Below are 13,401 nucleotides of genomic sequence, written 5' to 3' on the forward strand. Positions count from 1 at the left end.
GACGTCTTTAACGTTTAAGTAGTCATATAGTTTGTGTCGTTTGGTGTGGAAAAGTACCCATCCTTTTGTTATTCTCACACTTTGAATTGTTGCGTTAATAGACTAGCAAACAAGTCTGTTAATTAATCATATCAGAGGGCAGGAACATAAATGCGGTTGGCGTTTGCTAGAATAGGAGCTGCATAGGAGAGCGAGCAAAATTTGGTGAGAGGCTGCTGATTAATCGGTTTCAGCCCTTACCGCCGACATTTCTTCCTACGCTTACCTAACTCCTACGCTCACCTTTCCCGCGTGATACCGTTCCAGCCCGACTGGTGTGCCAGTCTACTGCTTTAATAAAACGTAAGGTAAAACAAGTTTTTGTACTTACGCAAAACACTTTTCCTCTTATGTCTGGTTAGCGTTTTTGTACTTTTGTCCGGACACCCAGCAATTATGCTTATTGAGAATAAATGAAAATATTATCACAGGAATGGACATAATCTCGGGACCAGAATTTGCTGAGTCATCATCACAAATTCCTTTTCTTTTTTAAGCAAAAGTTCACCGATCTTCATATTCACCATGTCCTTTTTAGAGCGAAATGTGAGATGCGCTAGCCTGGTGCAAATCCCTGGTGGATAATCAGTCATAATATTATTGAAACTAGCTTTGAGTTCGAAGCTCCGAAAGGGTTAGAGAGGACTCTTCTGGTGATGAGTTTTTGTGATAACCACGCGTTTGCGTGCGATCACACCTTTTGGCTTCAATCCTTTTTGTTTGGAAAAAAGATTACGTCATAAAAGTGTAGCGTGCGCTCAATAAAAAGTTGAACACATTTCAACTTTTTTCAACCGTTACGTCAGATCGCGCCAATGGAATTGCTTCATTTTTCTTTTGACCAATAGCGTGGTAGCTTTCCTCGAAAAAATGCTATCGCAGCGCACACAAGTGGAGACCGGCCTTAAGTGGCTTCATTTCCCATATAAGAGTTTAAAATCTAGCCCCGCTTCGGGACTTCACAATCAATGGAAACTATTGTTGTTTTTATCTGCTCCCTTAGGAGTAACCTGTTCAGTCGAGAATGATGGGTGGGTTTACACATCTGTAGGAGAGAATCGATTAACACTCCCTTTGTCGATAACAATTCAAAACATCCAAACCAAACAAAAGCTGAAAATCACTTTTACGAATTCTTTTGATAAACATAATCGTTCTTCCCTCGCTATTGCCATTGTTATAAGAGGTAGGTTTGGGAACCTTTTAAGACAAAGGACGTAACAAGGAGAAGAACCATTAAGATTTGAAAATAAATCGTGTAAACGATTTTTCCAATTCATCTCAAATGCGTAAAAAATTGGAACATGATTTCGATGATGATAATAACTACGCAAATGATGTTTTTGAAAAAGCTTTACTATGCAGCGTGAACTTGTATGGCTTGTATGGTGTAGATATGTATCAACGGTTGAATATAGAAAAATCATATTTGCATTCTGTGATAAAACCAGTGAGAAAGCTTAGGGAAAATCAATCATGACTCAAAAAAGGAATCGCGATGAAATAAAAAAGATCGTGTCATTACTATTGTATTTCTTAACCGATTCTCTCCTAGATGTAAACCCACTCAATGCTTCTGAATAGCGCTTCGTCGTGCAAACGTCATGATTATTACTTCTCTCATTTGACCGAAATTCAATCCCACAATCCTTTTCGTCTTAATTCAAAAGTCGTGAAAGTTATTACTTTTTCTTTGTAATTGAGTGTAATTTGCGTGCAAGCGTAATAAACACAAAGGGTGATGGGATTGAATTTCAGTCAAACATAAAAATCAATGGTCGTGTTCACACTACAGACCTTCCTTAATAAAAATGTAGTTAGGAGAATCTTTTGTTGACTACAATACAGAACGTGCATTTAACAAAGAGTCGAACGCGTAGTATTGTAATTTTTAATCGATCTTCCTTAATTAAGAGTCGTAAGCTCTATTGTCTTAAGGGTAGGGTAGAGGCTTCCCTTAAAACAAAAGATTTTATTAAGGAAGCATAAACAAAGAATGCGTGCAGTGAACAAAAAGTTTTACGATTTCAAAAACGAATGAACTGAGGAAAAAATTAGAAATAGTGCAAACGGTGTTGTTGGCTGCGTTTAGACCAACTGGCATTTGTAATTTGGCATTTGCTCATGAGGGATTCGATTTTAATAGCTTTTCCATTGTGTTTTCTGTCATGGCATTTAAGGAATCGTCTTTTTAGAGTCATTACTGAAAAGGTGATTCCCTCAAGTTCAACTTTGACAGATCAAACAATGAAAAGCCTGGAATTTCTCAAAAACTGCAGTCATTAAGACTGAAACTTTTTGCCGTAGGGCTAGGCTATGGCAAATTTTGCAAATTTTACAATCTATAGAAAGAACTGAATAAAAAACGTGCAAATACTTTAAAAAATCAAAAATGTCATTTTTTCTCTTAGTTTTGGTTCCTTTGTTTGATTTGAAATGTCAGAAAAGGGGATTCCTTTGCTCAAAATGGCATTTCAAATGCCAACGAAATGCCAACACGCTGGCATCATTAGGCATTTGACAAACCGAACAATTGCGCGGAACAATAGAATTCAAAAGAATACTGCAAGCTATTACAAATGCCAGGCTGGTCTAAACGCAGCCGTTGATGTGTAAGATGAATGCAGTTATTGAGTAAAACCATTAGAACAAATATGTTTGCGGATTTCAAGTGATGTATGGATACCAATATCAACCAATCACAGGTGAAATCAAAACTCTCAATAAAAAATCAACCAATGAGAAGCCTTAAGCAAAATCAATTACCGTGTTATAATAGATCTCGTGAACCTACAAAGAACTGTACTAAACCAGTGTATTCATCCATCATAAATCTCTTTGTTTAACTTTGATAGATTTAATTAAGTAAACTTTCCAGTGTGAACGCGCCCAATGTCTATTTTTAGATTCGCGACGGTGGCTGCGTTTAGACCAGCCTGGCATTTGTAATTACTTGTAGTATTCTTTTGAATTCTATTGTTCCGCGCAATTGTTTGGTTTGTCAAATGCCTAATGATGCCAGCGTGTTGGCATTTCGTTGGCATTTGAAATGCCATTTTGAGCAAAGGAATCCCCTTTTCTGGCATTTCAAATCAAACAAAGGAACCAAAACAAAGAGAAAAAATGACATTTTTGATTTTTTAAAGTATTTCCACGTTTTTTATTCAGTTCTTTCTATAGATTGTAAAATTTGCAAGATTTGCCATAGGCTAGCCCTACGGCAAAATGTTTCAGTCTGAATGACTGCAGTTTTTGAGAAATTCCATGCTTTTCATTGTTTGATCTGTCAAAGTTGAACTTGAGGGAATCACCTTTTCAGTAATGACTCTAAAAAGACGATTCCTTAAATGCCATGACAGAAAATACAATGGAAAAACTATTAAAATCGAATCCCTCGTGAGCAAATGCCAAATTACAAATGCCAGTTGGTCTAAACGCAGCCGGTATGCTATTCTATATTTTCATATCAGATCTGTGATTTCTCAAGGGAAATCATTCCACATAGTAAATTTGTTGAATTTTATTGATTAAAGACAAGAAATGTACACATTAGTGAGGTTAAGTAAATCGGTAAAATCACGATGACGGACGAAAAATGAAGAGGCTAGTGAGTATCAGCCAATCAAATGTCGTATTCTCACTAGCCTATTACATTTTTCGTCCGTCGTCGTGATTATCCTTGTATGCTTAACCTCAGTATTGGTTTGACGTTGAGGGAAGGAAGTAAGTGACTTTTGAAATTTTTCTCGAATGGAAGTTCCCCCATTGTAAGATAAATAGAAGAGAAAATTTATGGAGAATTGCAAGACTCGATTTCAATATATTTTTTTCACTACTGTAGAATATTGTTCGAATTAAAAGGTCTTTTGAAGCTTGCGTGCGGTAATTTTTAGAGTCTTGATATTTCTTTGGTTCTGTTTTAATTTAAACTTAGAAAGAATATCAAAGAAAATGAATTCTTTATGTGAGGGCATTCGTTTCAATAAATTTCGGTTATTGTTGAGCAATTTTTTAAAGGCTTTTTTTTTTCTTTTGCTGACTAATTAGAGGGAAGATTTTGAACGCAAACATTAGTTTACAAGAGTTTTTATTTATCTTTAAAAAAATTATAGTTAGGTACTAATTAACATTACCAATATTTGTTATAATTTTTCAATACAAGAGTGCCCACTGTTCCTCATTTTTCAAAAGAATCAAAGAAATCAAACAAAATATTTGCCAATGATAGGAAAACTTTGAAAATTTTCCCGTTCCATCAGTTACGTATGGTGGCTGGTGGATTGACGGACTCGAGCTCTTTTGTCTTGTTCTGATAATGATCAACCTGGACCAGGTTATTGAGCAGGAAGAATCAATGTAGAAACTTTTGAGGGTTATAGAACCGTGAATTCATTGTAATGTTTGAAAATCTGTAAAAAGGTAAAATTTCAGATGGGTTTGATCACATATCTTGATAAGATTCGGAAGAGGTATACATTTTCTGGAAGATATTGAAAATATCAATCACTAAAAATAGACATTATTGGAGTTTTTGATTTTTCTAAAAAAGCGATGCATTGTGGGATTGTTTCGAGTGTATTACAATAGAAATCTCTTAGGAATTCCTCGAGGGAATTCTATTGTAATACACTCGAAACAATCCCACAATGCATCGCTTTTTCAGAAAAATCAAAAACTCCGATAAGGTCTATTTTCGTGTCGTCTTCTTTCTGCGCCAGTTCGATGAAAATTTTCTCATTCGTGGGCGTATTATTCGGGCGTGAGAAAATAATGACTTTCAGTCGTCATGCTTTTTATATTGGGATTTTTTTCCAGAAAAAATTAAACATGGGAGGTGGAGGATATAACAATTTTCAGTGATTTACCCCCCGGATAAAGTTACTTTTGGCCTCCCGGACAGAGCAAATTTAACCCCCGGACAAGGCAAATTTTGATAATTTTTCGCTACCCCCCGGACAATATATCCTCCACACCTCCCCCATTCAAAAATATGTTTAAATTCATTTGTAAATCTTGAAACAGTTATCGAGAAAAGAAAAGAGAAAATAAAGTCACCGAAAGTTTTTTCGCCTTAATTTACAAATGAACGAGAATTCTCGAACCCCTTTAACTAAGATACAGTTAGAAAGGATTGTTTAGCACTTTTTGTCTAATTCTTTAATGGGATAAGATTTTGTTGGGTTATCACTTGAGAAATTCATTGGTAAACTCTGAGTAAAAATTGGCGGGGGTTTGGATCAGCCTGTATCTAGAAATTAGAATCAAATTTACATGATTTTATGGAAAACTTGAGTAAATGTAGAAAACCGAATAATATAAAACGACGTGTTCTTATTTCAATATTGCAAAATATTTGTAAGGATTTAATTTTGGATGCTAGGACCAATCAGCTCGTGTATTTTGGTAAAACTTTTTTTAAATTTCAGATTAAAGAAAATTGTCACAAAACTGTTCACCAAATCTCGTCAAATCTTCTTCAATCAAAATGGGAAGACATTTGAGTACCATCTTATCTGTACTTTTACTGGTTGTTTTGGCTAATGCTCATCCACACCGTCACCGGTATGATGGCTTGGGTAGGTTGTTTCTTCTTCTCTCTAAATCGAACTTCTTTAACTTGAAAAAGCAAGCTCGTGCGTATCCGAGTTTAGGCTGCACGCATCACCTCTGATATGTTTTGATATAGAGGATGCGTATTGTGTGTATAATCTCCGTCCGAGATACCCCGTCTTTTGTTTTTGAGTTTTAGAAACTTGATAAGTTTGAAGTCTTGGATTGGTTGTGTAACATATATCAAATCTTATTTACGTCATTCAAAATTTCCCTACAGATCCTCAATGTCCTGTTTCCATAACAACCAATAGACAATCATGCGCTGCAATGCGATTGGTCGATATTCAACGCGCACGCTACTGGTACCAACTAACAGACGGCAATACTAAAACACCGTCACAAACATCGTTCCTTTTCAAGAACGACATACCTTGGTTGAACCAATCAACTGACGCTATCCAGTATTATTACGCAATCGATCCATTCGAATCACGCTACATGATGTTGTTAGCAACTATGCGTAATATAGTGACTGAGAAAATCATGCCACCCCTGTTTCAAGCATTCAAAAGTTTCCCGTTTGTCACTAATCGAGAATACGTGGCCTTACATCAAGCATGGAATGGTGCTCTTGCTGTAAGCTTTTTGAATGAATTTCAACATACTGTAGTCTGTATAAAAACCCTGGTTTGGAAGTCTTTGTTACTTTCCATTGTTTCTCACTTGAACTTGACAAATAATGTTTTTGCTTACCTTTTTGATCATGTGATTAAATCTTAACCAATCCCAAGAGGAGTACTTGGTGATCAAAAACTGAGTAAATCGATTTTTATCATTTGATATTAACAAAGGAAATGAGCGAACAAAAATTTAAAACAATAAGTTTCTAAACTAGGGTTTTTTATACGGACTATAATTTCAAGCAATTAATAAGTATGGGTTAACCTCATGACACCCCTCTTATGTAGACTCCATAAAAACCCTTCTTAACTGCAACGTCCATTATAAGAAACACCAAAGTTTTGGTCTTAGGCGCTCGATTTTGTTCTTTAAACAATAAAATTGAGAATATCCATCCTCGAAAAAAGAGTAATCGATTGAACCATCAAAAACGCGAAATAAGGGACTGGGTTTGAGTTTGGAAATTTTTCACGCAACGTTGGATGTTGTGAACGTTAGATAAACGTCGAAACAACGTTGTGTGTCAGTTGGGAAGCCTAGCTTAACATTTAATCAGGATTTTTTCTCTTGCAGCAATTACGAACTCAACAATATTTTGCGAATCCGACTCAATATCCCGATTTCACCGATCACAGCACCAACAAATACTGGGAAACAGATGATGCATTCACTCAACGACGATTGGCTGGAATTTGTCCTATCTTTATGAAGAAAGTTTATTGTGATGGTGAGTGATGTCGGGTATTAGCACTTTTGCAAGGCAGTACCGATTGAATTTTTTGCCGACGCATAAGAAAAAAAACATTTACACTCCCTTTCAACTTGTCTATCCTTAGCAAAGAGTTAAACCTCGTTCCCTGCATATAATCAGCTTTTTGATGCTTACTGATAGCGCTAGATAATATTCTCTGACATCTATCAGTAACGTAAATAAAGCCTGGAGTACACGGGGACGAGGTTGCAAAGAGTCTACAATTTGATCAGATCAATCCATAGTGTAGATAAAATTGTAAGTAAAAAATACAAGAAAAGATAAGAAAAGATATTGTTAGGGTATCCAAGACTGACAGCCGTGCATTTTAATGCATGGAATTCATTGCCGAGTTCATTGCCTATTCTTTTAGAAACTGAGAAGCGTGGAATCACATTTGAGAGATTGGAAAGTGTTTTGAATATGAGGTTTTTCGAAAATTTCAAGATGAAGATCAATGATCACGTTGAACTGACTATCGAACAGGTACACTTGCTACAAACTTGTTGTCAGAAATTTGATTCTGAATCCGTTTTAGCCATATAATCATAAAGTGTTACGATTAAAATTTTGTAAGTGATCCATAACAGACGGTGTAGGATAAAATACAGGGAGATTTTCTAATAACACCCTTGTCTCACAGGCCCGGTGGAACTTTTCCTCAGTGGGGATAAAAATTCTTATTGAAATCCCAATGGGGATAGATATTCTATTATTCCAAGGTTAAAAATTCCAGTTGGGATGGTTTTGAAGTATAATTTTTAAACATTGAATATCGAATGGGGGATCAAGTTAAAGTCAATTTTCCAGTGGGGCTGAAATTCAAGAGTATTTTCCTACCGGGAACAAAATTTTCGCCGAATTTTCCAGTGGGGCTGGGGTCTCAGCGGGTCTGTGACACAGGGGTGTCTAGTCCTTCGGTGCTGTAGCAGAAAAACTAAGCGAATAATTTCATCCACGTTAGAGAAGAATTAACTTTGACAAAAATTTATTTATATCATAAAGAATAAAAAATTCTGCAAGCTCGTGTTGCCAGTGACACATAGTCAAAATTCTAACTAAAAGAAAACTAAAGTTGCCAGCCAGGATGTCAGATTCGATGAAAATATATTCTTCTCTATTTGAAAAGTTTATCTTAAGAAATAAGCTTCGGTGAATTTCCACTTGAAGTAACACCGGTAAATTTGGGTCAATTGCAATAAGTATATAAAAAACTCTCATTCAGGCCCTTGCCGACGAACGATTATTTGTCCAGTACATCGACGAAATGGACGATTTCATGAATTCGATCGATTTAACCGATGCCAACCGTACTGATAGCCGACAACTTCGAAAAGTTCGATCACCAATTGCCGTCTTCATTCTGAAGGAAGATGGTAACTTAGCTGTTGTGGCCATCCAAGAGGATCCTAATAACGGTTAGGGTTATTTCAATTGATACAAATGTTTACTTTAGATGCACGTGTGCCAATTGATACAATTCTCTTCAAAGTAACTTTGAAGTACAGTGTGTCAATTTTTTAATGAAAAAAATGTTCAAGACTCAACATCTAAAGTGGACTTAGAATTAAATAGTTTTCTGTTCAATCAATGGACATTCAATTCCCAAGAAGACTGAATCTAGGCTTTTTAGATTGAAATATTGAGTCATAACATTTTGCATAAGCTATGAGGATTCGCCTTTTGGGACATATTGTAGTGTTCATCTGCCTTTACATTTTCTTTTTTCAGACTCCAGAGTTTTGACTCCATCCAACAGCCAAGCACAAGAATGGCTTTTATTGAAAGCACAAGTCGAACAGACCGCTATCCAGTATTGTCACGGCAAAGTTCACCTGGGTAGCGTGCATTTTGTCACCACCATCTACTGTTTATCATTCAGACGTCACTTGAGCACCAGACATCCACTTTATAACTTCTTCAAATACCATTGTGAGGGAACTGTCCCACACATCACTTTAACGTTTAATTCGGTTACTGAGAAAGGAGAGTCTATTGACCAAATTTTCGCCGTCGGCGCTAACGGGCCACGTATCTTGGCAAAGAAAGCAATCGATGAGAGAAATTATGAAACTTTCACCTTTGATGGGTTTATTAAGGTATAGTTGCTTTTGAAATACTCATAGTGACATACTTCTTCATTGAAATATTCTTATTATTTATAATAGACGATATCGGCTTTCCGAATTCTCCCCGAATGATTACCCATGATGCATTGCGCAAAAAAATTCACGGACGATATTGACTTTCTGCGCAATGCATCATTGGTAATTATTCGGGGAGAATTCGGAAAGCCGATATCGTCTATTGCTTGCACCCTCTAAGCAATCGTACTCCTCTTACTACCTGTGGTTTTGTGGAGCAATGTAATTTAAGGTATAACAATAAAGTATTCGTTTTTTGATATGAAATTACAGGTTTCACTTTATTTCTTAAAGCTCAACTTTATAACAAACTCTACTAGTAGATTTCCTAAGATTTAGGACCTAACTCTAAGATTTATAACCTAGGTTTTGATTCGATATAGTATTAAGAATCTTAAATAGCCAAAAGCAAAATAAACTCAAATGAAAAATTGGAACAATAACTTTGAGAAAGAATTTGCAAAAAGATGCACTCTAGGGACTTGGAAAAAGTCACTCAGATCTAAACTATTTGTTGCATTAAAAGATGCAAGAAAAAACTACCCTCATGACTTCTTGTAAATGTTATTATCTCAGGGACAAGGCATGGACGACAGACGAATCAAATATTACCCTTTCCGCGACGATGCTGCTGTATTGCTTGCAGAATACGGTAGGTTTGCCAAGGAATGGGTCGAATCCATCTACGATCACCACAATTGCATCAAAGATGACCACGAACTACAAGGATGGGTTGCCGAACTTTCTGATAGCTCCAAAGGAAAGGTGAGTAAAAATTATTCATTCCTCCTTATCGACCGTAGCTGCCAATTGCCGTTTTACCATCCTAAAACCGTCCCAGTCCTTTTATTGCGCCTAAAGACAATAGAAAAAAGTGTAAAAAAAAGGTTGGATCGAGTTTAGGGTGGTAAGAGAGAGAGAGAAGCTAACCCTCAGATATCATCGGACCGGGCCCTATCCCGGGATAGTTTCTTACCCCTAGATAGGGAAATCACAGCGCTTACCAGACATTGCACTATGTGCTCGCGACACATCAGAGCCGTGCTGTATCGATGATGATACTCGAACAGTACGGGAGAACCTTGCGTTCTCGCAGGTACTGAACATATGAGTACCATCACCACACCACATTCAATGTCCAGCATATCTCCCCATACTCTTGTATCAGAGTGATGGTACCCTATTCCCATGGTACCCTATTCACATGGTATGGGTTGACCCGGGCCAAGGTACACTTGGCAAGTGAATCGCAGCACCGTGGGAATCAAACCCTTACCTCCAGCACGGAAGTCAAGAACGATGACCACTTCACTACTACTTAGGGTGGTAAATTGAATAATAAAGTGGCACGCACATGAACGCGTGACTACGGTCGAAAAGGTGTATTCCTTTTTGCGTACTAACTACTATGTGGTATATCAACGTAATGTTTTGCCTTCTGTAACAATTAAGCTAGGCAGGGCGAAGGGTGGACCGTCTTAACTAAAGCTTTTAACTTCAGCTGAATTTACTTATGGATGTGGTACTTTTACATACAAGCGCTATCAGAAACATACTTGGCGAACTAAAGACTGGCATGAGTTTGAGCTGTTACAAAATCCACGTTCAGCGCGTGTCAAGAGCGGTCGAATTAGCGTATTGGTTTTGAAATGTTATTTGAAAACCTCACCCAAAGATCAAATATTGGGCTTTTCCAGAAAAAGATTTTTACCCCCATTGTTGAGGATTTTGATTTTTTGAAGTATCGAACCCCCTGGATATCCTACTTTATTAGTAAAGACTCGGATATCCACTCTTAAAAATATGCTCAACCCCCTGGATATCCTCTCTTATAAAGATGCTTACCCCTGGATATCGTTATTTTTTACTTGAAAAGACACTTTACCCCCTGGATCGTCACTTTTAACAAAAATTGTTAATCCCCTGGATATCTGATATCCTCAACAGGCGGCACGGACTATTTCTCGAAAAGCCCAATGCAAATCTAAACATCAACTTTTTCCCCTCGCTCTTTTTTATTCAGATGGTAGGCTTCCCAACCACGTTTTACAAGAAGAAACAACTTGAAACATTCCTTCAAAGATTCTTATGGTACAATGTTATCCACACTGCAGTCAATTATGCTACGCCCGAATTCCGCCCTGTCTCGCCCATCAAATTGTATGAAGATAAAAGTGGAATTCCTTTGACATTACTCCAAAGTTTACCATCAGCTTTCATATTTGGTAATCATCATCCTGCAATAAAAATGTTACGACAAGTTCAAATATATTGTTAACGCAGAATGGGCTTAAATTTTGCGGGGATTTTCACGATTTTGTATCTTTACACATGTCAAATCATGCATATTGGTTGTTGAAATACACATTATTTGTGCCTTTTTGATGCAAGTAACCATTCAAAAAGTATTTATTTGACATATTTTGAATTTTGATTAGAAATATTTCGCAGATGAGGCCCTTCCAAATTTCCATTGGGATTTAATTTCGCGGATTTTCGCGGATGACACCCAAATCCGCGAAATCCGCGAAATTTAATCCCCGCGAAAGTTTATCCCATTAAAGTATAACACCATAGTCCGTATAAGAAACCCCAGTCTGGAAGCATTTTGTTTCTTTCTATGGTTGCGAACTTGAACTTGCGTTGGAAAATTATTTTGTTTTGCTCACTTTTTGATCATGTGATTAACTTTTTGAACCAATCCCAAGAGGAGTGTATTATCATCCCGGGGGGGGGGGCAGTCGGATTTTGGACTGACGATATGTGCGGGCTAAAAATTGGCGTTCAAAATCGCACCCTTACAGTGCAGTGGTTTTTCCTGAAAAATATACCCTTACAGTGCATTTTTCGCCAAGTTGAATACCCTTGCAGTGCAGTCCAGCTTTTTTCCCTGAAGTGATTGAAATGGAAATTTTGAAACTTTGCATCTAAAAAGGGATCCAATACGTACTTGATCCAATATTTGAAAAGAATTAGGTAAAGGGGATTGAATCCCTTAAAAAAACTTTGACTGGACAATTTCATTTTTGTTAGAATTTAGAAATTCGTACCCTTACAGCGCAGGCGGCAAAAAACCCACCCTTACAGTGCATTTCGGATGCCTTGAAAAATACACCCTTAGTGCCCGCACATACCCGTCAGTCATTTTGCTTGGCTGCCCCCCCGGGATTATCATTCATTTTCTCACAGTAAGTAAGTAATGCAAGCAATGTGCCCATGGCAAATCCAAAAAAAACAAACGCGGAGTCTTTAAACTTTTCAACACATTAATGTTCAAGATACAATTTTCATCAATACTTCTTCTCTACCTCCTCAGACCGCGACCACTTTCCTTGGAACATTAGCAAGTTTCCGAATCAATCGAATCTTTGGATACTGGGAACAAATTACAGACCAGAAATTTCGAAAAATCATCCGCAAATATCAACACCGTTTGATTACAAATGTCCAGAAAACTCTGGCTCAAAGAAATGCTCAGCGCAAAGCAAACAATCAACTTGGATATCAGTATTTGGAACCAAGATGGTTGACAAATAGTATCCATATTTAAAAATTGTTAGGATATTTATTAATTGTTGTATGCTTTGATTGTTGTATGTTTTACATTTAATGGGGAATAATCAAAAAGAATTTACCTTACTATTCATGATATGCACCATTGCAATGTCTTCTATGGACCCAACAGCTGATTGGTTGCAAGTGACATATTAGCTGATTTTACGTCACTTACAACCAATCAGCTGTTGGGTCCGTGATGTAATGTCAGAAGACATTGCAAGGGTGCATATCATGAATACCGAGTTTATGTATTTGCACTTTTGAGGACGGTAGAGTGACTGAAGTGATTTGGAAAAACCCGCAATTCCGCCCCGCAAAATCGAGGACGGTAAAAGTGCTGATTTACCGTCGTCCTCAGCTGGTCAGGATCTAGTCAAATTAGAACCTTACCGTCTCCGTCGCTGAAAAACACACATACATAAACTCGGTATTCTTTACTAATTGACGGGTTCTTTATTTTTCTAAAACGTAAAATCAAACAATTGAAAATTCCCATTAAGATGGACACATCACAAAGCAACCCGATTATCTTTAAAATTCTTATCTTTTTTCATAAAATAAATTCTTGGAAGAAATGAAAAAAATAAGACAAATTTATCCACTTTCCTAAACCCCCATGTCACATTGATTTGGAAAGCCCCTCATTTACTCCAATTTCCCGATAAAGCCAAATCA

The 13,401-nt window shown here is 37.0% G+C and overlaps 2 protein-coding genes across 2 annotated transcripts in view; one reads left to right on the plus strand and one right to left on the minus strand.

The window, feature by feature from the left end:
• Positions 1-13,401, minus strand: part of LOC136814452 (uncharacterized) — a 792,139-nt gene that overhangs the window by 584,708 nt on the left and 194,030 nt on the right. The window lies entirely within an intron of this gene.
• On the plus strand, positions 5,525-11,446 carry LOC136814509 (allene oxide synthase-lipoxygenase protein-like). The gene is made up of 8 exons (XM_067071065.1): positions 5,525-5,615; positions 5,870-6,228; positions 6,847-7,000; positions 7,398-7,510; positions 8,250-8,442; positions 8,756-9,123; positions 9,745-9,933; positions 11,192-11,446. The coding sequence occupies exons 1-8, from the start codon at positions 5,525-5,527 to the stop codon at positions 11,444-11,446; spliced, it is 1,722 nt and encodes a 573-aa protein (XP_066927166.1).

The sequence above is a fragment of the Clytia hemisphaerica genome, unplaced genomic scaffold, assembly GCF_902728285.1.
Source record: "Clytia hemisphaerica strain Z4C2 unplaced genomic scaffold, Clytia hemisphaerica genome assembly, whole genome shotgun sequence".
NCBI classification, from domain to species: Eukaryota; Metazoa; Cnidaria; class Hydrozoa; order Leptothecata; family Clytiidae; genus Clytia; species Clytia hemisphaerica.